This window comes from Talpa occidentalis, unplaced genomic scaffold (genome assembly GCF_014898055.3).
Source record: "Talpa occidentalis isolate TD23 unplaced genomic scaffold, MPIMG_talOcc4v2.1 talOcc4.9, whole genome shotgun sequence".
Taxonomy (NCBI): domain Eukaryota; kingdom Metazoa; phylum Chordata; class Mammalia; order Eulipotyphla; family Talpidae; genus Talpa; species Talpa occidentalis.
In genome coordinates, this window is record NW_023605305.1 from 111,922,562 (window position 1) to 111,949,386 (window position 26,825).

General features: G+C 51.9%; 1 protein-coding gene across 1 annotated transcript in view; it reads left to right on the top strand.

The window, feature by feature from the left end:
• The first annotated feature begins 302 nt into the window (after positions 1 to 302).
• Positions 303 to 26,825, top strand: part of PTGFRN (prostaglandin F2 receptor inhibitor) — a 67,665-nt gene continuing 41,142 nt past the window's right edge. Inside the window, exons 1-2 of the mRNA XM_037500555.2 lie at positions 303 to 404; positions 25,458 to 25,826. Of these exons, the coding sequence (XP_037356452.1) occupies positions 356 to 404; positions 25,458 to 25,826 (418 nt within the window). The 5' untranslated portion in view covers positions 303 to 355. The remainder of the gene's footprint in view (positions 405 to 25,457; positions 25,827 to 26,825) is intronic.

The window sequence follows — 26,825 nt, forward strand, 5'->3', positions numbered from 1 at the left end:
CGGGGAGGGGCTTGGGAAAGTTTGTGTTTGTTGCTGGCAGAGCGCCGGATGGGAGGCGCGGGCGGGCGGGCGGGCGCTGCGGCTCTTCCCTTTTGCTTTCGGGAGGCGGCCGGGCTGCGCGCTCGGCTCGGCGGGGCGGCTCCGCGCCCGGCTCCCGGGGCCTGGCTGGCGGCGGCGGGGCGCGCGGGGGCGGCGGCGGGCGCGGGCTGGCGAGGGGCGCACGCACGCCCGGGCGCGGGGACCTCTCGGCTCGCGCGGAGAGCGGGGCGGGCGCGCGGCCCAGGCGGGGGAGCGCCGACTCTGGAGCAGCCGGAGCTGGAGGAGGAGGAGCGGGAGGCGCTCCCGCCCGGCGAGCATGGGGCGCCTGGCGCCGAGGCCGCTGCTGCTGGCGCTGCTGTCGCTGGGTGAGTGCGCGCGGGGCCGGCCGGGCGCGGGGGGCCGGCGCCCCCGGGAGATCGCGGGGCGCGGCTGCGGCGCGCGGCCTGGGGCGCCGAGGGTGCCGCGGGGACACCCGGCCCGGGCGGCTGGGCACGGCGGGGCACGGCTGGGCACGGCCGCGGGGTCGCCCGGCGGCGGGCGCGGACCCGGCCCGGGCGCGCGCGGGGTCCGGGGGCCGCTCCTCCTCCAGGCCGAGCCTCGCCCCCCACATGTGCGGGGGGAGTGGCCCCGGGCGGCTCGCCCCAGCCCGCCCTACCTGTTGGCCGTCGCGAGCCCGGCTCACCTTGAACTCGCGGCCCGGAAGGTGCCCGCGGTCCCGGCCGGCGGCCCCAGCCGGGGGCGGAACGCGCGCCTGGATGCGCCCCGCCATGGCAGCCGCGGGCCGGGGCGCTCCAAGCCGGGCCCACGCCGAGTTGCCTTTCCAGGGAGGCGAGGAAACCCACCAACTTCCTTCCACGAAGGTCACCTGGCGGCCCGGAGCGCAGCGGTCAGGACCGGTGTGCCAGCCCTTCTCCGTGGCGATCGTGGCCACGGCATCTGCCCCATTCTCCTTGCTCGAGACCGTCTGCAAGCGCCCGCCCTGCGTGTTTATACACAAAGACCTGGAGCCTTGGCTGCTTCAACTTTTCCTACCTGTTACTTTCCTCCCTGCTGGCCCCTGCCCTTTGCCCTGCTGAAACCCTTGGCGCCTGTTGACAGTTTGGCCCCAGGGCCCTCCTCCACCCCAAGGAGTCGTTGGATCCTGGGTGGTTTATTTCCTCTCCATTTTCCATGCACCCCAGGCACGCAGACACCATCTTCGGGGTTATCTTAACGTGGTTACCAGCCATGGAGATACCTCTGTTTATTAAGTGCCCACCGAGGCCCCCCGGGGCAAACCTTTAAATCTTTCATCTTCTTGGATTTCTTTGGTTAGTGTCAACCAGGACAGAATAAATCCTGCAGCCTGACTGTGGGTTCCCGTCCAAGCCCCTAGGGAAAGGCCTTCTGAGCTCTCGCAGTGCGGGTGGATGTGGTGTCTGTCCCAGACAGGCCGCAGCTGCACACAGGGTAAATGACTGCCCTGCACTTACAGGCAGAGGGTCCCAGAGGGAGCCTGTCACCACCTCCGTGACCTGCTGGCACCAGGGCTCAACTGTCCCGGCCCCCTGGACGGCTGCTGCTCATCCCCCAGCCCTCCAGCTGCCTCTGTGTTTTCTTCCTTCACCTCTGAGGGGCTTTCTGGAACTCACTTCCTAAGAGAGCTTCCCCTAGTCACATGGCTTTTAGCTGAAACCATGTGCAGGAGGCTTCCTGCCTTTCTCTGAGCATCTCTCCTAGGCTTCTGATCTGCTGCTTTTGTTCTTCCCCTCCACCCAGGGACCCTTGCCACTGCTCTGTCCTTGCACACTGCTCGTGGGAGTTCCCACCGGCGAACTGGCTAACATGTCTGGGTCAGTTAGGGCCAGGGCCTCTGGCTGCACAGACGGTGTGCTGTGTAACTCTAGGAGCTGCTGTTCACTTTGTAGTCAGTGTGAATGGCTCCCCCTAGAGTTGTGCACTTCACAACCCTGCTTGCTTGTAAGGGGGTGGGGGAGTGAGGCAGAAGTTTGAAAAGAATTACCTTGAGTAATTATGGTTAGGGAGAAATGGAGGGGGCAAAGAGAGACCTGCAAAAGCAAAATAGAAGCCGGTAAAGCTTGGGCCTCTTGATACACTCTATCAGCGTGTCCTACCTGGGCTGGGCAGCTCATGTCCACTCCACTGGAATTTCTCTTGTGTCATCAGCCAGGACCTTTTCCCCTAACAGTTCCATGAACTTGGTGTTGACCTGGTTGCTCGCGCCCGCAGAATCTGGAGTGGCTTCCCTCTACTGTACTGATTCCTGAAACTTAAGATGCTGATCGGCAAGGTGATCTTTCCTCTTGTGTTGCAGCCTGGCATCATCTCGCTGTCACTGCTGTCTTGACCTCCACATTTGCACTGCACCTCCATTTGGTGGCTCCCCGCCCCACCCAACACACACACACACACTCGACCTTCTTCCTGCCCTTCCTGGTTGTATGACTTCTACCTTGGATCATTCCCCATGCAAGTAACGTCTGACATCTTCCTGGCTGGCCTTTTCTCCCAGCCTTGCTTCTTAGTTCATCCTTTTCCTAAAGGGTCATTCTTGGGAGTTCCACCTTTATTGGTTCTTTGTGATTTTCTTCCAGAAATAGTCTGGCCCTTAAGTTCTCTCTACTCTGGATGTCTCTGATTCAGACACTCCATTCCCAGGACCTTGTTTCTGTCCTTTACTTAGAAACTATATCAACCTTTGACCTTCCCATTTTCCATCGCCTTGGGATGCCTCTCCTGTTTCTCTTCCCTTGCCTGTGTATTTCCTTTCCCCCCAAAACTCACTTTGTCCATGAAGCTTTCCTAGCTATGTCAACCTGTCACCATCGCGTCAGAACCCACTCAGCTTCATACTCAGTTTTCACTTCTGCCTACGTCTGACCAGTCTTGTCCGCTCAAAACATTATTCCTTAAATTCCCATGAGAGTCCACGAAGTCTCCCAGATCGGTGCTTCACTGAGTGGTTGTTGGGGGTGGATGGACAGACGATAAAACAACTAACCACACGACAGAATGAAATACCTGACATAGAAACCAAGTGTTGTTAGGAAGCAAAAAGAGAATGATTCATTTTGACTTGGGATTGGGGTTGATTTTGCTGAAGATGTGACATTTGAGCTGAGCCTTGAGGATAATTATAATATTGAGAGGAAGAATGGAAAGCGTTTCAGGCTCTGGGGAAGGCAGCAAGTGTGGATGAGTTGAAAGGACATGGCTCATTCAGAAATGGCGTGTGAGTGCCGTGTGACTGGAGGTGGGCGGAGGAGTATCTAAGCAAGCTGGAAAGGTAGGCCTGGGGTGGTCCTGAAGGTTTTTCCCATTGTGCTGAGGGGTCTGGACTGTGGGTTTGTTGGTCTGTGGGTTGCCACCAGGCAGCCTGTGCTTCTCCATCACCACCAGTATTTATCTCATTGTATCTTTTTTTTTTTTTTTTAATCTCATTGTATCTTACTGTCTGTTCCTGGTCTCAATCCTACCCCTGATTATGGGACCGTGTTGGCCTTACCTGCAAACGTGTTCCTATTACTAAGAGAGTGCCTGGCAAGAGTAGGTATGTGATAAATATTGAGGAAACACATGTTTATACCTTTTATCTCTGGGTAGCGGGTAGTCATCAGAAATTCAGAGGGAGGATTAACACAGCACAGCCGTGTGCTTGAGAAGGTGAGCCCCATGGGTGTGAATCATGCATTAGAGACTGGAACGTAGAGGACCATGGTGATGGTGATATTCTCTTAATTTCAGTCTTTTTAGAAAAAAATATACAAACCTATCGGAAGAGTTCTAAAGCAACAAAAGCATTTCAATCTGTATCTTACAATGTATTATCAGAAAGGTGAAACGACACTACAAATAGCCCGAAGCAAAGCAATTTGAACAGTGGAAGTGTCTTTCCTAATAGTCCCGAGAGGATGAAAAGTTTGGGTGGGGTCTCTCCACACAGCTGCTCTGGCCCCCAGGCTGCCGTCTCCTCGCTGTCCTCAACACACAGTTTCTCAGATCACTTTGTTGGCATCTTCGTCTTTCTGGTCCTATAAGAGGAGAGAGAGGGTGGAGGATGCAAGGTTGCTTCTCAGCCAAGCTTGGAAGCAGCTCGAGGCATCTCTGCACAAGCACCATTGGCCGGAAAGTCATCTGCTAGCTGCAAGGGATGCTGGGAGTGGAGGGTGTCCTGGCAGCCATGTGCCCACTTCATGGGGGCAGGGAAGACCGAGCTGGCAGCTCTGTGCCAGTCAGAGACTACAAGGTAAAAAGAAGCACGTGCCCTCGACACCCCCCACCACAGCCGGAGCACAGCCACTCGTGTAATGTACGCGCATCCGTATGCGGGATATTTTCTTCCTTTATAGCCGCTCGCAGCCCCTTGCACCTAAACAGGCACAGAGTGATAGTAGTGATAGTGCACATAGTGATAGTGCACATAGTGCACACCAGGCATTGGGCGCTTCTGTGTGTTCTCTTACTTAATACTCACAAGGGCACTTTGAGAGAGGCACCGTTGTTCCATACTATACAGTTGGGGAGACTGTGCCCCGCATCACAGGGGCATGGGGCGCGGCTCATCCTGGTGCTGCTAAGGAGAAGTGGGCCACAGAAGCCAGCCTCGCCGGACCCTGCTTGAGAGCATGTTCTGAAAAGGATGATCCCAGTTTGAAAGCTCCAACGTGGTTAAAAGAAGGAGGGCCTGGTGCAGCCTAGGCCCAAGTCCTGGCAGGTCACCTGGGCTGCTCTGGGGAAGCGACCTGGGAAACTGGCTTCTTCCAGAAAACAGGGCAGGCGGGGGCGGGCTGCAGGAGGAAGCCTGCGAATCCATCCAGCTTAACGGGCTTTGAAGTGCCCTGGCCTTCAGAGATTCCTTGGCACTCATTTTAGCCTTGTTAACAGAATTCCTGTATCTGCCAAGCTGATTAATGCCTGCCCTGGCTATAATTATTCTTATTAGCCTGCTGAATAGGAACTGGAGTTGTCAGTGATCGTCCTTACAAGGCAGCCGGGCTAGTCGGCATTTATATGGCTGTTTTGTTTCTGTGTGGAGCTGCGGAGCTCGATTTTGACCCCTTAGATTGAATGTGCCTTTTCCTCTGGGAGCTGGGCCTGGCAGGTAAATCAGGTGTGTGCTTGTCAGGTGTGTGCTTATCTGCAGTGCCGGGCCGGGTCTCACCTGATCACATGAAGTTGGGGGAAGCTGTCCTGGGGGTCCATCCCGTTGGATTCATTCATTGTCCTGGTGTCTTAAAGGCCATGCGACTCTCTGCTTTGTGGAAAATAACTTGGACTGGCAAAAAATTCTAAGTAATTTATCTTGTGGAAAAGGCGAAGTGCTGCAGTTGGCACGGTCGGTGGCTTTTGAGATCCTGGAATATTTTTCCCCGCGCCAACTGTATTCTTTGCGAAGCAACAGAATTAGACCCGCGAGTTACCCCGTGGCGATCCGGCGGTGTGATTTCCAGGAGAGGAGCGATAATGGCCCCGTGTACACGTTTGTGTTCTTCGAATGCTGATTTCTCCACAATATGCCCGAAGTGTTTGTGCTAGATTACGGAGTCGCTAAGCAGCATGATTCAAGTTTAAGTATGATGTTCGGGGACCTTAATTGCATCCTGCTTCGCACCTTTATAAGCAGCTGGAACCTGAAAGCACTTACATCACTCAGGATATTTCAGGGGGATGGAGAAACGCTGCTTGGCTGTGTTGCTCTGTCTAGGATGAATTTGGTTGAGACTCCTGAGCTACAGAATCGTGCTTACAGGTTCGGAGAGGGTCCACCTTGAATTCCTAATGAAATAGAGCAGTCTACACACAGATGGGTCACTTCCAAGACCTTAAAAATGACACAATGTCCTGCTCATGGCTCCTCCTGGTTCTTATTTAGAGCTGGACTGGACCAGAACTTCCCAGCTCATGGCCCTGGCAAGGGACTCACCTGGGTTTCAGGTGTGTCGCATTGATGCCCTCAGTCCCCAGAGCTTGCAGTGGGAGCCCCCTGCAATCTAGGATCCCCTGTGAGCCACATAAATGTTCAAACTGCATGTGCTGTGATTTGACCTGGGGAAACCCAGCTCTTTAGGAAATGCATGCAGCGAGGAGGCAGCAGCGGGAGGGAGAGCTCTAGGAGTATCAAGGGCATGACAGAAGAATGGGGGTGGGGTGGGAGGGACTTGTTGGAAACCAAGCAGAGATGCAGGTGAATAGACTTGTTAAAACGGGACTGGCCGGATGCTCCCCAAAAGTCAGAGAGGTGAATACAAAGAGAAGCCTTAGGTTTGGAAACTGAGGTTGCATCCATGAGTAGGGAAAGAGGAAGGGAAATTGCAGGCATTAAGGAGAGAGGCAGAGACTATAACCCACCTGTTTAAGTGGTCCAGAGTGGAAGAGCAGGCGAAGGGAGGAGTTGGGGCCCAGCTGACTCAAACAGGATCCGGGGGACTCCAACTTGGCCATCTGGGAGACTCCCGGAAAGAAGTAGGCAGGGTTGATCGCTGGCCAGCGACCCCAGAGAAGGTGGGACAGTGGGGCGGATAGCGCTCTGGCCCTGGAGGTCGGTGTGAAACCTTCTCCTGGAAGGAGGGAGAGAAGGTAGCTGGGGCCAGGGGAACGTGGAGGGGCAGTGTGGTGTGGGGAGCAGGGTCTCTGCAGCACTGTCAGCCGTCCCGGACACGCCAGTGAGAGGTTATCATGTTCCCTCTCTCTGTCTGCACACATTTCCCATGTCCTCTGGAAGCACCTGCTGTTGGTTGGTGGGATCAGCCTCCATCTCTGAGCGCTGCTGTCACATAGACTCTCCAGCACGGGGACCTTACAGCCACAGTATAACCCTGCTTCCCCCATCTTCATCAGCGCAGAAGATTTCAGTAATTTGCATTCTACATAAACTCTTCCAGGTGTGTTTCCACTAGTGGAGGCGACTGGCCTGATCTCATGATTTTATCCAGTTCAGCAGCCTGGGAGGAAGGGAGGACATGGTGTGGCGCTCCGTGGATGAGGGTGGAGGGGTGAAGGACTCTTCCGGGAGCTGTGTTCGTATCACAGAGAAGATGCCAACAGTGCAGGCCAGACAGGTGGGTGAGCGAGGCTGGAAGGCTGGTGAATTGCAGAAGGTTTGAGGGACAGAGGCTGTGATGAGAGTGGAGAAGCAGATTCAGAGACACAGGGAGTGGGTGAGCCAGGCAGGCAGGAGGTGAGGATCAAGAGCACTAACTTTTGAGTCCAGGGTCTGGTAAGTGGAAATCCGGAGGGGATTAGGCAGGGCAAGCAGTAATTAATAAACACTTGTCCAGTGTTTTCGCCTCTCATGTCATTTCATCCACTTCCTGCCTAGTTTCTGACTGGGTTGAACCTGAATGAAATAGGGGATGATCATGTGACTGTAGAAGCATTAGCCCCAGATGGTGTAGGGGACAGGTGGTACCTGTGACTGGGATGGGTTAGGGTTTAGGAGCAGAGGTGCTGGGGAGAAGCCAATGTGAGAATTATATCCTCCCAAAGAAATCCCTCCTGCTCTTTTTTTAAAAAACAAAGATTTATTTATGTATGCATACAAGAACTGGGGTACAGGCTGGAGGTATGGGGGTGAGAAGATTCACCAGAACAGAGTGGGGAACAGAACAGGCAGATCTACTGAAATACACTGCTGTGGGGGGCAGCGGGGAGACAGGAGAGGTCTGCTGAGCCATGAGGATCAGCTCCCTGGCTGGGGCTCGAACTTGTGCTGCAGTGGCTGCAGATACCTTCATAGTGTTTCGACTTAACCCCTTGAGCCACCAGGGAGGCCCTTCTGTTTTTTTAATAGCACTTACTGTGCTGGGCACTGCCCTGCCCATGCAGTAACTCACTTGGTAGACTCATGACCTGATGAGGCAGCTGCTGCCATTACCTTCCTGCCATAGATGAAGAAACTGAGTCACAGAGGGGTGTAATGACTTGCTCAAGGTCACACAGTAAATGCAGAGCTAGCTGCAGGGTTTGGGCTCTGCCTCCTTTAGTCCAGATGTTCAGAGGCAAACATGTTTGAAAAACATAGTAAGGAATAAGTACAATTAGCCAAATATGGTAACATTTGTTTCCTTGTCTTTGAATGTGGGTGGCTTTGATTCTGGCCCTTGATCCTAGCTTTGCGACCTTGGACAAGTTGCTGAATAGCACTTAGCGAGTCTGTGAGTAGGGGACGGCACAAGCTGATCCCTAAGGCCCCCCTTTATCTCCAGGATTCTTTGAGTCCACGCTGACCCCTGCTGTTGGCCATATGGCACTTGGTTGGCCCGGCTGCCCTGGCTCCATGCCCATCTTCCCTGCACACCTCCCATCTGCAGCCTGAGATCTTATCTCCCACCTGCCTGGCCCCTCTCCAGGATGGCCAATGGTGCCTTGGAGGGCTCAGAAAATTGTTTGCCGTTCTCGCACTGTTTCAACAACTACTTCTTCTTTCTAGCCCCTGTCCTGTGCTGTGGCACTGGGTGTCTTTTCCTGAGGTCCACTAGGTAACAGCAGTGTCCTGTCTCCAGGCTGTGTTTTTAGGTGGACTTTGGAAAACAGTCACAAAACAGTAAAACCAAAAACGTGTTTCTAGGTGGCTGCCTCTTTGTTATGACTGATTTTGTTTTCACAAATTTTGTTAAGGAATCAGCCAGGAGTGAGTTGGGACTAAGTGACCAAGTCCTGGCCCCAGGACTGGTGTTTTCTTCTGCCTTCAGTGGTCCAGGGAAGAGCTGGGTAGTCGGTGCTGATGCCCAGACTTTCCTTCTGCTACTACCCCGCAGGCCGCAGTGAGGAGGACACAGACATCTTTACCCGTTTCCAAGGTGTAGGCACTAAGGCTCTCCCACCATCCTAAGGGGTAGGAGGGTTGAAATTCAGACATCTCTGACTATGAGCCTTGGCGGAGACATGGGATCTAGTTCGGGGTGGTTCTTTGTTTTCATCCTCCTAGTCTAAAAGAGGGAAAAGTTCATAGTGATGATCAATGTGGTACCCACTGAAAGGACACAACCTGCAAAACCTCCACATTGTTGGGGGGCCTGGGCCTCTCCGACCAACATCCTTGCTGCCTGCTGGCTGCTGCTGACCTCACAGTTTTCTCTGCTTGTCTTGGAGACAAAAGTGTTTGAGGCTTATCAAGAACCCTCTAGCAGGGAAGTCTCGTCTGTATTCGAATGACTTGCTGTCCTGTGCTGCTCTGGAGGTGAAGGGCTGGGGAGCGCTTTGTAAATGCTCTGCCCTCCCGGGGGGCCTGAGAACAGAGGATTAGCTGCTGTGGGGTCTGTCCAGTTTGCTGCTGCTTTGCTTCATATTGCAGAGAGGACTTAACACAACCAAACCAAACCACTTTTGGCACGGCTATTCATTTCTCCATTTTCTGAACGCTGGCACATCCAAATGTTTTCTCATTTATTAGAAGACATTATAGTCCATCATTTTGATGGAGAAATCCATACAGTAAACTTCAAGTTCAGACCCCAATGCTTAGCTCTGAGCCTGGCTCCTGGTCTCGTTGTTCAGGCTGTACCTGGTTGCGAGGACACCTCTTGTGTCCAAGTCTTACTCTCCTCTGCACTACAAGACACCCCTCCCTTTCCTTGTTGTTTAGCACTTCAGCAGCAATTAGGGAAAATTTACCAGGTTTCTGACACTGTGGAATAGTACAAAGGAATTGCGAAGTGGCTTCTGAAATGGAAACTGAGCCAGTTGTAATTGAACAGCAGAAGGTGCTTTTAAAACACCTGAGTGGATGTGTTACTAGGAAGCTGTGTGTGGGGGGGGTGGGGGGGAGGTGCTGTGGAGTTATGGGGTTAAAACTGAAACCAGGAGCTGTGAGTGTGAGCAGACTCTGCATGGCAGGTGGAACTGGAAAGTGGTCTGAGCCAGGAGCAGGAAAAGCATTTCAGGTATGAAAATGATCTGAGTGCTTTTACAAAGGTGGGCGGACATCAGTGTGCAGGTGAATGTCTCCTGTGGGGATTAGCTGACACCCTGGAACAGTCAGCGAGACCTTCGGGGATGTGGCTTGCCAACTGTGGGGAGGGGAGGCTGGCAGAGCGGAGGAATGTGAGCAAAGTCACCCTGGAAGGTGTTGGCAGCATCTTCAGTGCCCACAGAGCAGCTAAGAGCCCACATGCTGGAGGCTGGTGAGGTCTGCTGGGGCTTGCAGGAAGCCGGCCTGCTAAATTAAGGTGATAAGTCAGGCCATAATCCTATTTTGAGTTGCTTCTTACAAGGAAAATGGCTCACAAAACAATTACTGATGTTCCCCTTAGGTAGTTTATCAGAACATTTCTTCAAAGGACTATCACCTGATAAGGGACTCAGATATGTCTTAGAGGAAGGATGGTGCATTTTAGGTGGTTTTCTATGGAAACGAGGTTTGTGCAATCACAAGGCCTATTCATCAGAGTCCCATTTTAATAGCAATTTATCCCACAAACAAGTTTCATCGGAAACATCAGTATGAGTCCCAGAAACCTTAGTGTCGTGCCTGACTTGGGCATAACTAGGGGAGCTACCTCTGTTACCCCAGGACTGTGGGGTCCCCTCTGGGATCACCTGTAGACCTGTTGGGAGTTCTCACCCAGCAGGGTGTGAGTTTGAGCCTCAGAAAAAAGCTACAATAAACGGAAGCTCTGTGTTCTGTTTGGTCCAGTGAGTTCATTGAAGGTATTTGGGCCTCAAAACAAAGAAGTAGGAAAACAGCGCATGCCGAAGTTTTGTGTTTTTTTTAAAAGATTTATTTATTTATGCATGCAAGAGCTGGGGTGCGGGCCAGAGGTGTGGAAGGATGAGCGGATTCACCAGAGACAGAGTGGGGAGCAGAACGGGGGGATCTACTGAAACACACTGCTGAAGGAGCAGCAGGTGAGGCAGGAGAGGTCTGCTGTGCCATGTGGGTAGCTCCCTGGTCGGGGATTGAACTAGTGTTGCAGAGGCTGCAGATAGCTTCACAGTGCTGTGCTTAAGCCCTTGCACCGCCAGGGAGGCCCATGCTGAAGTTTTGATGGCTCCTTGAAGATTGCCCCTCCCTCCACGCCTCAAGAAACATCTGTATGACCTGGTACCATGCCCCGCATGTGTGTGCGTACTGTTCTGGAGTTTTTGCCTTGGTTTGATGCCTTGGAGCGCAAGTCAAGTCTCCCTTCCCTGGAGAGAGGAGGACGTGTTCTGACCCGGCCAGGCGGACTGCGGCAGAGCCTGTGTCCTGGGCTCTCGTCCAGCTGTGTTGCTCTGGAGTCAGCCATCGATTTATAATCATCTGTATTAGGGCGAGAGTCTCTCTGCCCCAGCCCGGACTAGAAGCTCCGTGAAGGCGGGGCCAGGCCTGTTTTTGTTTAAATCAGTGTGTAAAGAGTCAGGTCTTTGAATGATTATCTTTTAGATAATCATTTATGCATTTAGAAGACGCCTCGTGTAGATCTCATAAATACATACATATGTAATACACAGCACGTATGACGTGTGCAGTGTGTGTGTAAAATACCCTTATAAATCTGTGCTGTGGATCTGAAGTCATCAAGGGGGCCAGATTGGCCTCTGTGTCCCTACCACCTTTTGAATTTTTATTTATGTATTTATTTTTTTAAAGATTTATTTATTTATGCATACAAGAGCTGGGGTACAGGCCAGAGGCACGGGGGGGTGGGGGGGGTAAGATGATTCATCAGAGACAGAGTGGGGAACAGAACAGGCAGACTGACTGAAATACACTGCTGAGGGGAGCAGCAGGCGAGACAGGAGAGGTCTGCTGTGCCATGTGGGTTTCCCCCTGGCCGGCTGGGGATCGAACTCATGCTGTGGAGGCTGTGGCTTGCTTCATAGTGCGGTGCTTAAGCCCTCACACCACCAGGGAGGCCCCTTTACCACCTTTTGTAGGTGGCCCTCCTGTGTGTTTTGGCCACTACCACAGTCTCTGAAAGAACTGCACGGTGGGTTTTATTTCTAAAAGAGGAGCGTGTGGGGCTGGGGGGTAGAAGAAAGTGGAGCCTGCGCATGCAAGAGAAGGGGCGGAACATCTCCGTTCTTCTTCCTCTTGTGATTTTTCTCTGTCTTTCTTCTGGCAGCGGGTGTGGATGGCCATTGAATCATGGGTTCTCACTATTGTGTCCACGCTCCCTCCACCCCTTCCTCCCTTTGTGAGGTCGACACACCCGCTCCCATCCCAAGCTGGCATCTGTGCCTTCCTGCTCTTCGTCTTGGTGGCCCACAGCGTGGAGACGCAGACGTCCTCAGCTCCAGCGCGTGCTCCGAGCGCCCGAGGCTGTGTGAGTCCAAACCACAGAGTGTCTCCTTGGCGTCGCCGTCCTAGCAAGGGCCCCGCTCTGGCCTCGCCCGGGAACACGTGCCCCGTCTCCCTGCCTGCCCGCTTCGCAACCACCAGTTAGCTCTGCCTCGTGCCAGGCGTTCCTCTAGTTCTGGGCACACAAGGACGTAGGCGCAGCTTGATGCCCACAGCTGCCAGTCTGCACGTGGAGGTGTGACCACGCACAGGAAGAGGGTGGCCCGGGCTTCAGAGACAAAGAAATGCAGAAAGTCTAGAGGAAAGGGGAAGGCATTCTGGGCAAAAATGCTCTTGCGGGGAAGGGAAGACTCCGGACACAATCCTCTCTCCCTGCCTGGACCCCTGGCTGTGCCTCGTCTCCCCACACGCGCATGTTTTAGGTTTGGGGTGGAGAGACCATGTGGGGACCCTGGGGCTTTTGTAAGGATTTAAAACTTCCATGGAATGGGTTTGTCCTGCCCCAAAGAAGAATGATGACTGAACTGATGTGGCAAAAGTCAGGCTTTGGAATAGGCCGTGTCACTTCCTGGGTGCTGAGAACGGCCCCCTCCACTGCAGCTGCGCATGAAGGGGTCTCCAGGCACGTGCGTAGCATGTTCCGTGATGGCTTAGTAAAGCACCCCGATGAGAATTCACTGGTGAGCAACCACTTCTGAGATTCAGGAGATGAAGTAACACCTCGGTGATGACCTGAAGATCAATTCCGGCTGTAGAGTCCCAGCCTGCAGACACCCTTGGAGGGGGGCGCGGGGAGGAGATGGGGTCATTACTCACCAGGTGTGTTGCTAGGCTGGGTGGGGGGACTTGGGAGCTGCCCATCAAGGGCTCACAGCCCAGTGATGGCAGCAGACAGCCAAATAAACTTGGGGTACATACGGTGGTCAAGCCAACTGGCCCCTCAGCAGAGACATCCTAAACTGCCTAGGAGGGGCTGGACTGATCGGGGGGAGGATCAGAAAAGACCTCGCCCAGGTAGGCTTGTCTGAGCTCATTGAATCCTGATGACCAGTTGGTTTTTGTCTGGCAGAGAAGGGGTGGGTTGCTTCCAGCAGAAGGAAAAGTATGGGTAAAAAGTGTACCTGTTTATAAGAGTGCACTGGCCTTAATGAAGAAAGGTTTGCGCGTGTGTGGCTGCTGGAGAGGGAAGCTAAGGTGAAGGGTCTTTGGAGGGCAGGGGTTGGGGCTGGAGGCAAAGGCATAATTGGGAAGAGCCATGAATGTCACCTGGAGGGGTTAGTGAGCCTGAGGCTATAGATGAATTTGTCTGTTTTTCTGGTTCTGCCTTCCCTAGAATGTTCCACGTCCCTGGTGTCCTGTGTTTACTTGACATCTTGAAAGATGCTCATAATGGGGAGAGCTCATCTCAGCATTTCTACGAAGGTCACAGTGTCTCAGCCTCCTGCACTCTGACTCAGGCAAGGTATTGGCTCCTCAGCTTGGCTAATGACGTGTTTTGCACACAGTAGGTGTGCAGAGACGATCTCCCAGTGGAGCAATGAAGCATCACACTGATGGAGCATAAAGCATTTTTCTTAAAGGGCCCATGAACCCAGAATCTGTCAATTCCTTGCAGGCCAAACTACCACACTGTACTCAGCGTGGCAGCTCTGGAGGCTGGGCCTGGGTCTTCGGTGTTGAGGGCTTGCTTGCATAAGCCCTATTTGGGCAGGGAGTGAACAAGGCAAGGGAAGAACAGAAAATGGGCATGAGAAAAAGGACAACAGCGAGAGACAGGAGAGAGCCGCCCCGGGGTGAGGAGTCGGCAATTATCTCAGGTGCCACTGTGCCCACAGAGTTTAAACCGAATATAAATCCCCATCTCGTTACACTGGAGGCTAAAAGGAGGGCCAGGTGTTCATGCAGAACTTGGCAGGCTACGTCGGCCAGTTTGAACATGGAGAGGGTTGAAGATGGCTGAGCAGCGAGAGATACTGGGCACCGCTTGGTGCTCGAGCAGCTGTTAAATTTATAGAGCGCTCTAAAATAATCCTTGTGCATAGATTTTTGCTTCAACCGTTTCTATCTCTGGCCCTTGGACAGAGAATTGTTTGCCTCATTTCTGGTTTACTGAGTTATTTTGGTTACTGATCAGTGCACACCGCCTTGGAGCGGGGGTTGCATTTTGTTATTTTCGTCGGGTTCGCCTCACTTCTTGGAACCCCAGTTTCCTTAGTGAATCCTCTCAAGGTCACGTGAGCGGGGTTTGCAAACCATGCAGCAGTGCTATAAATGTGAGGCACTTTCGGTCAATTACTGGGTCCTTGCGGGCAAAGCCATCGCTCGGGGTTTGGCGACGTGTCTCAGAGAGGCTTCCACAGGAAGCAGCGCCACTATAAATATTATGGAGCCAGACATTTATTAGAAGAATTAGACTTTACACAGTTGTGGGAGGAGCTGGCAAGTGAAGGCCTGAGAAGGGCACTTGGAGCGTTGGGAGAACTACCCGCCAGGGGTGACGATTTGGACTCTGGGTGCCAGACTGCGTGGTACTGGAGGGGGGCGGCAGACGTGGTGCCTGTGGAGATTCATGTCTTTTCTTAGATGCCACCTCTGAGTTTGCAGCCAAGTGTCTAGTGGTCTCTGGCCAGGAAGGCCTGCAGCCCGGAAGAAACCGGGGGCAGAAGAGTGAGTGTGAACTGGGTCCGCTGACACCTGTGCTTCTGCTCTCGCTGTCGTCATGACCCCCAGGCTTAGTGACCGCTGCTTCCCTTCACCACCCAAATCCCCGCCACCCCCACTTCTCTAATCCCTGGAACAGCCCAGGGAAGAGGATTCTGTACTATCATCAGGTGGACACAGTACAAATCCCCACAACTTAATAATGTAGAATTAAAATTTGGGCCTGGCCCTGGCCCCCAGAGTCCCAAAGCCTGCAGAACTGGCAGCAGTGGTGTGGCTGTGTCTCCCTGTACCTCACGGTGGGCGCTTCTGCTGGGCATTGGTCCGGGTCTGGTGGTGCCTTGCAGTGTGTCCCCGGCTGCTGGTGGGCTGCACGGCCCCCGCCTTCCTTGCACTCCTGTCTGTAGTGCCGGAGGTGATGATTATCTCCGCAGCAAAAGCTAAGTCAAGTCGCACTGTCCCCAAAGGGCCTGTCATTTCCTGTGGAGTACAGTCTCCTTTCTGTCACCATGTTCGTGTTTGATCAGGGATCATCGATTCTTATTCCTCCTTCTCACTCCTCCGTGAAGGCTTCCAGAAGGTTTCCAGAAATGCCTGAGTACAGACTGGAGTGAGAAACTGTCATGTTTGTGCTGAGAATGAGCTTAGACGCTGCACCTCTCCTGTTCACACCCTGCTCTGCTAGACACACCCCACTTTCCTGGGGTTTCTGCCACCAGCCGGGCCTGAAAGACACGGGGAGTACTGTCGACGGTCATCTGAACCCCTGGAAAATAACAGCTTTATGAGATTTTAGGGCCATACCTGGGCCTGGTCATCACTCAGAACTCTGTCACTGGTTTTTTTTGTGTGTGTGTTTTTGGTTTTTTTTTAAAGATTTATTTATTTATATACAACAATTGGGGTGTAGGCCAGAGATGTGGGGGGTGAGAGGATTCACCAGAGACAGAGTGGGGAGCAGAACAGGCAGGCTGACTAAAATACACTGCTGAGGGGAACAGCGGGTGAGACAGGAGAGGTCTGCTGCACCATGTGGGTAGCTCCCTGGCCGGGAATCGCGCTCGTGCTGCAGAGGCTGCGGATTACTTCATAGGTTGCGTCTTAACCCCTGCGCCACCAGGAGGCCCTCTGTCACTGTTTTGAGGTCAATTCTGGTATTTCCCTCTGTGACCACGACCTCTCCCCTTTACGCCCTTCTGATTTCCTCGTGCCTGCTGCTCATCCTCACTGTGGTGGGTCCCCGTCCTGAGACTTTTATTTTCCAGCCCACCAAGCCATGAGGTGAGGACCTCATGGGCTCCTACCAGGTCGGGTTTTCCCAGTGAGCATGTTCCGTCCTAGGACCTTCTGTCCTGTGTCTTTGCCAGGCCTCAGCTTGTATTTCAGTCGTCTCCACCAAGCCCTCCCTGTCTCAGGGCCGGAGGCTCCCAGCTTGCTGGGGAGAATCTCCAGCGGCCCCCCAGCCCCCGGTGCTTAACCTCTGAAAAAAGGGCTCTTTGCCCCTGTTGAGATTCTTTGCCCCTGTCCGCGTGCTCCCTTCCCCACGTGCCCCGGGCCTGAGTGTCTGTGCTGATGACTCGCCAGTGAGACTCTCGGCTTGGGCCTCCTCTAGGCTCCAGCCTTGACTCTCCGGTGCCGGCTGCCTGCACCCCACCCGCCTGGCAGCGTCTTAACTTACAGGGAGCAGAGGAGAAAGCTCGCTCAGCCAGACGCGTGTTTGGGCCCCTCAGGTTCCCCCTCATCTCCGGAAATGTCTCTACCCTGCGCCCCGATGGCCACGTCACAGCCCGATTCCTCCCTCCTCCCTCGCTCTCCATTTCATTCCATGTTCAAGACGTGCCCCCCGTCCGCCTGCTCCCGAGGCAGCCCCACGTCCCCCAGGCGGGTGTCCATCCCCTTTCACTTGATCTGCTGCAACTACCTCTTCATTCTGAGGTCCTGGCTTCCAAATTGGCCACAATCCATGTTTCACACAAAAAGCCTGGCTCCACACACCCCCCCCCCAGTTTATGGGCTCCCATTTCACCCAGAACCGACGCCCCCGCCCCCTCATCCATCACAGGCCGGGCGCGCTGATCTCTTTTCCATCCTTTGCACAGAGATGCCTGCTCCACCTCGTTGTTCTCGCGCTTGCTGCTCTCTGCCCCAGCAGCTGGTCCCAGAGCTTCTGCGCCGCCGCCTCCTGCCTCTGGGCTGACCTCAGACGCGCCCTTCTCAGAGGGCCCTCGCCTGACCACGGGCTGAGAGCAGCTTGGCCACCCAGGGCCATCACATTGGACACCTCCTCTCCATGCACCCACCCTCAGTCTCTCCTGCCGGGAACACGAGCTCCCCGCCAGCAGGGACCCCCGGCCATGTGGCCTCCGCGCCTAGAGGTGCCGAGAGGGCGGCTGCTGCTCCAGAGCGAGCTGCTGCGTGTCCTGTGTCTCCCCTTGCTGCTTCGGCCTCTCTCTGCTTGCACCTTTGATCATCCGCTCCTCCTGTCTGGCCCCCTGCAAGCCCCACAGCAGCGCCCCTCTGTCTCCCTGGGAGGCTGGGGTCATGGGTTCAGCCCACCTGGACTTTTCTGAGGGTTTGAAGTTGTGCTTTTCCACCCTAAACTGAAACCTACATCAGGAGTCTGCTCTAGATATTCCACAGGCTGCAGATGTGGGTCCCACCCGGGAGCTTGCTGCCTGCCAGGCACAAGCAGAGGAGTCTGCCCCTAGGAAAGGCTGTACCCCAACCCTTCCGTCTTTGCATTCTTGCATTTCAAGCATTTGGGCTGCTGGGATAGGACTCTTTTCTGGACTTTTTCCTGACCCCCCTCTCTCTCTCCCCGCTTCTCCTCCCTCTTACATCTGCTGGTGTCTTAAATAAAAGAGTTTGTTATGACTTTGCTTTCCCCTCCCCTGCTTCTCCTACCCCTAGGCTGCCCTGTGGACTCCCACATCTCACCCTGGGTGGGCCTCTCTTTACCCCCCTACCCCACCCTCTGCATGTGGCACCACATTCATTTTGGGCTCAGGAATCTTGTGGGAGTTTCCGTTCCCGCCACCTGCTGAACCTTTGAACTTGTCTAAAGCTCACGGTCTCCGCTGTGATGCCTCTCACCCCACAGGTCTATCCATGGATCCTTTTAGCAGGAGTCTCAGAGTGCCTCTCTTTCTGGTCCAGCATTGCTCTTAGTGTTTCTCCCCTGTCATCTTTGCTCTTATTTTAATTCTTAGTGTTTCTCCCCCGTTTCTCCCCAGTCACCTTGTAGAAGGTGCTGGACTGGCTCCCAGGTGTCTGCTCAGCCTGCTCTTCGTACACTGCTCTACCTGCTCTTCCGCACACCTGGGCTGTGCCTAGTCCCTCCCTTGAACTGCGCTCACCTTGCTTCTCAGTGCCCCCGGTCTGCCCCACCCCCACCATTGTTCAGAGGCCCAGCTCAGATGTTGACACTGCAGAAAGCTTTTCACTAATCCCTTGGGTAGGCACACCCTCACTTTTGAACCCCTTGGCATTTGTTAATACCTCTCTTTGGTTACTTATGTCCTGTCTTATGTTACAATTTTCATACACACCTCATGCCTCTTAACGTGCCACGCGCCCCTTCGAGATCCAGGGACTGATTTCCTTTCTCTTTTGAATATCATCTAGCACAGGGGCTTCTTGCTCAGGTGTTGCTTGTTGAACGAGTAATAGTATCTTTTGTCTAGTGCATCTCAGGGAGGTCTTAGCTGAACCCCTTCTTTTCTTAATGATTATAAGGCCTGCTCTAGTAGAACCTTGTTTGTGTCTGGCTGGGATCTTGAAGTGCTGCCATATGTGACTTCATTATACAGTCTCCGATGGCTGTAACTTGTTTAATGTGTGCATTGCTGCATTTTCATCACTTAGGGACTGTCTGCACTAAAGCTGGCACCATCCCTTCCTGCCAGATCGCTCAGCGGCAGACATGAAGAGACAAAGGTTTTTCATGTGTGAGTCAAGTGCTCCAATAAAGGCACAATGAGAATTTACAGATTTGACCTTCTGCATGTTCATTTGCGGCTCACATGTGAACCGGGAAGGTCGTGGGGAAAGGCAGAGACCCCCAGTCTCTAAAGGTCTTGTAAGGATATGGGAGGAAGGGTGAGGTGCCCTTTTGCAAACTGAAATAGCATCAGCGCTTTAGTTTCTGTGGGTCAGCTCTACCTGTATTGCTGGAATCAATAGCTGCCAATACTTATCTTACAAATGGCTCGGGTTGGCAAGCAGATTGCTTCTAGGCAGCTCGGGGAGATGATAACATTTGAGCAATAAAAGACACAATTGCAAAAGTCCTATGCAGATATACCGTACTCTGCAGGTCTTGATTTAGAATAATGTTGCTGATAAACCAGTGAAATAAAATCTATTTCCCATGGATATCTCAAGGGGGAGGAAAAGGGTAGGTAAATACAGTTTAGTCTTCATTAGCTTGACTCTTTCAGTGATTCCTGGTGGTTGCCAGTAGCACTTACTGAAAGAAACATTGCAGCAATAGTTTACCTTTGAGAACTTGTCTGACTTTTCCTGCTCGGCCATCCATCCATTCTACAAGGTAGAAGAAAGTTGAAGGCACTTAATTATTTTCTTGAGTACATCAAAGACAGGGAGATGGTGATCTGGAAACTGTTACCTCTTGGTTGTTAATTACCTCTACTGCTGAAAAGAGCAGCAGGGCTTCCTAAAGTCTTGTCTATATGATTTTGGGATACATTTCTCTCCACCTTTTTAAAATATGAATGGTGAGATGTTACCCTTAGTATCATTTACAGCAATGAAAGCAGTGTGTCAGAAAAAAAACAAATAAACTAGAAGTTACTTTTCACAGTCCTATTATTTTGTTTCCCCCATCTATCTATTCACACTGAGAAGATACAGTATTTCTTAGTGACTCATTTGTTACTGTGCTGCCTATCTGATAGCTGTTACCCTTCTAGGATATACAATATTTTATAGGGAATTTCAAGCTGTTTCTTCTTCCTACTCAGAGCAAAAAGATGAAATCAACAGAAGGTGGTATGTTACCTGGCAAACTGAGGGGCTACCCAGGACCCCCAACTCTGCCTGCTGTAAATGGGTTCTGCCATCTGCCACATGAAGACAAAACAAACTCTAGTGCATAAGACCTTCAAGAGAAAAGAACTTTAACAGAATTAGTGTGCAATAGAGAGGAGAGAGATTAACCTTTTAGCCTCTTAGTATTTACTTCTTGCTTAGCTCTCAGCCGCTTAGCTCCCACCACTGGCCTCTAAGCAGCTTTGCTCTGGGCAGCTGCCTTGAGGGGGAAAGTCATGGTGCTTGATGGGTTGTTTCTCTGCTGTTGTCTTTCTTTCCTAGCATCTTGGCTCCTCAAACTATGACTTTCTTAGAGGCGCTGGACTTCAATTCTTGTATTCTTGGCCTCTGACATGCTGGAAGTTCTGAGCTACTCACTTCTGCTTGGACTTTGGCCTACACCACTTAAAAATAGGCAAATATCTTAAGAGAAGAGACAGTGGATCCCTGTGCTTTGTCTCTAATCTTGGCCCTTTGATCATGGATACCTTGATTGCTCACCAGGGCATTCAGTTATCTGTACCTTCTATTTTATCCATCTTTTGTAATAATGGGGAAGGTGGTGCTGATCTGATACAACTGCTTATAGCTGAAAACTGTTAAGTGGAAATCTCGGTTATTGGTTGTTTGAAATAGCTCTCCATCCCCTCCCAAAACTATGGAGGCAGTTTACACTGAAATACACATACATGGGGTAAAAATCTTAAAACAAGGGTAAAATAAATCAAAAGCATGGGGCAGCGGGGAAGGCAGAGCAAGATATGAAGATGGAGGAAGGACATAATCATTAGGCCTTTAAATCATGGATGGCTTCCCTAGTTGACCATCAGATTTAATACTGGACTTCCATGAAGCTAAGGCATAAAACATAAAAGGACACTGCCTTTTTTATGTGTTGGGGAAACAGGAAGTTTGAGATGCAGAAAGGAGAGATGAAGTTAGCAGTAATGACTGTATTAGGGCTGTTGGCTGGTCTGCACTGGGAGTTAGGAGGCAGGGAGGGCTCTGGGGCTTGGCTAAGAGGAGCTGATCTGATCAGGGCATCGACAGTGGGGTGCGGGGCCACTTAGTAATAGGGGTTGGGAATGGTTTGGCATAGAAGTCTGGCCCCACCTCACCAATGTGGCCGTAAAGTGCCCTTATTTTGTCTTATGTATCAGAGATACTCCCAGACTGTGATAACTGACTTATGCATACAAGAACTGGGGTATAGGCTAGAGGTATGGAGGTGAGAGGATTCACCAGAGACAGAGTGGGGAGCAGGATAGGTGGATCTACTGAAATACATGGCTGAGGGGAGCAGCAGGCGAGACAGGAGAGGTCTGCTGCACCAGGTGGGTCAGCTCCCTAGCTGGGGATTGAACTCATGCCCAGTAGTTCACAATAGCTTGATATCACTGAGACTTTAACCCCTGTGCCACCAGGGAGGCCCTCCTTGTACTGAATGAATGTTCAGGGAATTTTATCAGATGGATTCTTATGTCATTGAACTACGCAATGGTGTCCTCAATAGTACTTTTAAGGTTGATAAAGAAACACTTTTCAAATGAAGATGTCTTGTATTGCCCATGAAAGCAAATGAAACCACTTTAAATGGAGACAAAACCAACACAGTTTAGGTACCAAGTGTTTTGAATGGTGGTACAATTTGGAAAACCAGAGGAAAATCTTGTTCTTTTCCCCTCAGTTATCAACTGTTACAAGAGGTTTTGACAAAAATTGGCAATGTGTGGGTATGTAAATAATCTTTTTTTGATTTGAAAAGAGCCATATGCTTTACTTTTTTATATTCTATTTATTTAAAAATAATATTGTTATATCATAATATTAGAGGAAATCTGTGCTAACTACCAGATTGCTGGTAGCAAGTTAAAATTCTGTTCCCAAAATTTAAAATTTTGTTTTGCATGGAAGAGGGACCATCCAACTCTGCATGCAAGACACTGCTTGGGTCTATAACTTTTTAGATTAGAATTTGATCTGTCAAGCATCTGTTCTTATCTACTTTACTTTCCCCAGAGGCACTATAGCATAGCTGCCATGGAAGGTTCTTTGCAGGATGGGTTGGATCGTGGAAGCAGTGATGCCCAAGCTAGGGAAGGCTTCACAGAGGAGGTGGTGCTGGGACTGTTGCTTGCAAAAGGATGAGGAGGTTGCTGGGAGGGCTTTCCAGGTGACAGGTGCACAACAGAGACAGAGGCTTTGGAGGCTTTGGAATTTCCAGAAAATGAAGAGTCATTTGCCTGGTGGAGTATGACATTATGGAGGGACAATGGCAGGCGACAAAGCTGGAATGGTAACTGTGAGACAGATCATGAAGTCTTTTGTATGTCATCTATTCATTCACTCATTTAGCCAAATATATTGAACAACTACTGTATACCAGGCCCTGTTTTAGGCCCTGGTGTTCAGCAGTGAGGAAAAAAACCATCACTGCTCTTATAGAATATTCCAGTGGAAAGAAACAGACAATAAATAGTAAAAACATAGAAGTGCACATGAAATATATTAGGTATTAGTGATAAGGAAATTTAGCAGGTGCAACCCTAGGGGTGGGCTGCAATTTTAAGGTGGTCTGGAAAGGCCTCACTAAGGTGGCATTGGGACGAAGATCTGAAGCTGGCAGAGAATGACAGAGTGCTGCAGACTGAGGAGCTGTGCAAAGGCCCTGAGGTTGAAGGCGGGCTGATATTTTCAGGAAAGCATGAAATGTAGTAGAGAGAGCAAGGGGTGAGGGGGGGCATCAAGGAATATGGTTGGAGGAACAAGAGGACCAGATCTGTACAGTCTTGCTGGCCTCTGAGAGCATGTTGGGTTTTCTCTGAGTAGGATGGGAAGTACGCACGAAGTTCTGAGCAGAGGGATGACTAATACAGTGGAAGATTTAAAAAGATCACTTTGCCTGCTGTGTTGAGAGCAGAGGGTGAGAACAGAAGCTAGGGGCCAGTCGGGAGACCATTGTAGTAATGCAGGGAGCAGGATGGTGGCCTGAAGCAGAGGGACAGCGTGGGGGGTGTGGAGGTAAATCGTGACATGTAGGTGATGAGGAACTACTGAAGACTTTTGACCGCTGAAGTGACATACGGTGTGTGTGTTATAAAGACGATCTTGGCAACCACATGGAAGGACTGGAGAGCCGAGAGAGGTGCTGGATCAGCTTCCCATCCTCCGGCCACTACAAATAACGAGAGACCTCGCAGGGAAGGTAGTTTTATGCCTGGGCCTGCTGGACGCGTTGCTAATGCTGTCCACTTCTCCACAAGGAAATTCCTTTGTGAATTTTGCCAATGGGGCAAAGTGAGAGATTGTGACCAGTTTATTCTAGAGGCAGCCTGCAAAGCAGGGGGCAGCAGACCCCTCCCACATGAGGGCCTTGGTTGCCTCCTGGCTCTGTTAACCTTACATGGCCCCGTAAGTCAGAGAGGGGCTTGGTGACTCGTGTCCTTTTTGTAGGTGAGGACACTCAGGCACAAGAGGGCTCAGCACGAGACTGTGTTCCCTCCTAAGGGTCTCCACCGGGACCCTCCCTCTGAAAGGTCTCTTTGGTGGACACAGAATTGTCTGCCCATCTCTAAAATTAAATGTAAAAAAGAGCTCACTGCTTCCCTGCTAGGCGGTTTGTGTTATTCAGTGCCCTGAGAGGCCAGTGACAGAAATTAGCTGAAGGAACTTGAGTGGGATGAGTGGAATTGCAAGAAACTAAAGTGTTCAGGGGAAAGTGTGTGTGGGGATGTGGGGGTCCAGGTGAGTGTGGAATGATATAGAAAGTGTGGCTGATCCGGTGGCCCAGGTGATGGCATCAGGCCACCTGGCTGCCTTCTCCCCACCCTGTGGCCCAGCGTGGGCACGCGGATCTCTTCTACTCGATGGTTTCCTCGCCAAGTCAGGAGGGCACCTTCCAGCAAATCATGTTTGTGCTAAGTGCCTCCACCAGAGTCAGTGTCTTCCTGAGATGCTAACACAAAAACGAGCCAGGAGGATTGTGATGACTGGGTTCCAGCCCAGAGACTCTCTCTGGGACCAGGTATGTGAGGTCAGCCCCATCTGAGGGGTGTTGGGCTGCACCCACAGATACTCTGATGACTTTTCTGGAAGTGCCAGGTGAGAGGTCATGGAGCATCAGTCCCTAGATTAGGGACGCTCCCTAGTTACAGACCTTCCTTTATTTTAATGACATCTGCAATGACGCTGACCCCAGACAAGGCCCCTTTTGGGGTAGATTTTGAGGGGAAGGGAGACATACTTCAACCTGTAGCAAATGACAAAGACACAAAATTAAACGTTAGTGGTAGAAGCTCCTGTCTCCTGTGGTGCTTGTTGCACGCGGACTCAGCTGGGCATTCCACGTCAGGCTCTCAGTGGATCCTTGACCCACTTCATAGTTGAGGAAACCAGAGGTAAGAGAGGGTGGGCGCCCAGATTTGAATGTCGTCTCCTTGAGTTTAGACCCACGCCTTCTCCTGCATCCTTCGTGCTACACCTGTTGATAGGACATCAGAAAGGAGCTGGGCTCAGACGGGCCGCCCTGAAATCATCCACACAGGAAGTGAACATGCTGCAAAGTCACAAAGGTCACTGCCATGAAGACCTCCTAAAGCTTGTTAAGGAGTCGCTGGGATGGGAAAAAGAGTTGCCCTCTTTTTCCTGAGGTAAATAATTGCCTCTGGGATGGTGTCTGTCACCTCACACCTCACCTGTGTTGCAGACACAGGTGATGACCCCTCAGGCCCAGAGGTCTGTGAGGCATGTGCTCATGGGGCAGAAAATGCCAGTGAGTTCTCGGCTTTGTCCATCGGCTCATCCCAACGAGCCGCTGCATTCCTCGTGACTCCCAGCAACCAGCCAGAGGCCTCTCTCCTCCTGTGCTTCCCTCTCCTCATCCTGAATTTAGATCGGAGTGAAGAGTAGAGAGAAGGAAATGAGCCAGAAAATAGAAAATTAATACTTGGTAGAGTCATCATATTTTTAAATTAATTTATAGGCAATGTCAGATTACTGGAGTTAAATCATTTTATCAGCAGGTTGCTCTAGGATTTAAAAGTTGGCATCCATCATTGTAAACCCAGTCTTGGGGGGGCCCCCCGGGAACGGTCTCTAGGGATGAGGATTGATAAAGGGTGGGCAGAAGTGTAAATACTTGATTAGCTGTGTCCTTCTCTTTCACACAAAACCTCAAATATTTCTCCATCACATCGAGTGATAATGGCATGTTAAATAGCAGCAGGAGGGAAGGAGCTATTCAGGGTTATGGTTAGCCTCCTTTCTAGACTTGACTTCCCTCCTGTCCATCCTGGAAATGTATTGTCTGAGAGGGGTGCTTATTTCAGGGTGTGCTCCTGGTTCTAGGCATGGGCTGAACTCCCTTCCGCCAGACACAGGCGGCCACTGCCCCCTGGTCTGAAGGCCACACCCCGTGCACATGCACGGGAGCACCCTCAGGCCCCCCAGAAGACCCAGGTGATGAAGGCCTCCATCTCTGTTGTTGCAGCTCTTTCTCGAGGGCGCGTGGTGAGAGTCCCCCGGGGGAGCCTGGTCCGCGTGGTGGGCACTGAGCTGGTCATCCCCTGCAACGTCAGCGACTATGACGGCCCCAGCGAGCAGAACTTCGACTGGAGCTTCTCGCCCTCGGGGAGCAGCTACGTGGAGCTGGCCAGCACCTGGGAGGTGGGCTTCCCGGCGCAGCAGTACCGGGAGCGCCTGCACCGGGGCGAGATCCTCCTGCGGAGGACGGCCAATGACGCTGTGGAGCTCCTCATCAAGAACGTGCAGCCCTCCGACCAGGGACACTACAAGTGTTCAACCCCCAGCACCGACGCCACCGTGCAGGGCAACTATGAGGACACGGTGCAGGTTAAAGGTAGGGACGCCCTCTCGGGGGTCACGCAGGGGTCAGACTTCTCACCGCCCCTCAGCTCAGGGTGATTTTGTCCAGACACTTAACCCTGCCTGGCTCTGCTCCGTCCTCTGTCTCATGGCTCCTCTTTCCTGAGTCAAATCATAGGATGGGCTGGGGGCCTCCGAGGCCCTTTCACCTCCCTCCGCCAGGTTTCCCCACCAGCCGTTACTGGGGAGTTGGAGGCAGCATGTAGAGGGCTGCCTGCATTCAGTGAGTCCAGCTGCCGGTTCTACCTCCTCCTTAGAGGTTGTGCAGGCACAGTGGGTCAGCTCGTGTAAAGCCTCTGAGAGCAGGGCATGGTAAGCTTTCGGTGAAGGTGAGGTGTCAGTTTATGGGAATGTCAGAGCCATCAGAGCTCACGTCTCTCTGTGGCCATCATGACATCAAGGCCTGTTCCAGAACCTATTGGTAGAGGAACAGTGATGTGTTCGCTGCTGGCTCACTGTCCTGGCTGTTGAAGTAATCACGCCATGAATATCTGGAATATTTTGGGTTTGGTTTCATTTTCTATTTCCCAAGTCCCTTTATAGTTATTTACACATCTGATTCTCGGAATCCAGTAAAGAAGGTGGTGCAGGATATTTCCCTAATTTAAACATGAAGAAATGGAAGAGCATAGGTTAATTACTCGCCTAAAACCACACAACTAATTGGTAGATGAGCAAGAACAAACAATTTTAATTTGGAGCTAGCAACATAGAAATATTATTGTTGTTGTTTTATTATTATTACTTAATTATGCATTTATTTGTCCCCTGCCTTGTTTCAAAAAGAATTTATGTCAGAGCAGGAGTGTATTTAAACCATCAGGAAAATAGAAGATATGTGATAGAAAAAGACAGCTTGATCCAGGCATTTGTTTCCCCTGGAAGGATTTGCAGGCCCTCCATATTTCAGGCACTGCTCCCCCTTTCAACTCACAAGGGGATAAAACAGCCATGCCTGTTATGGAGGTGACAA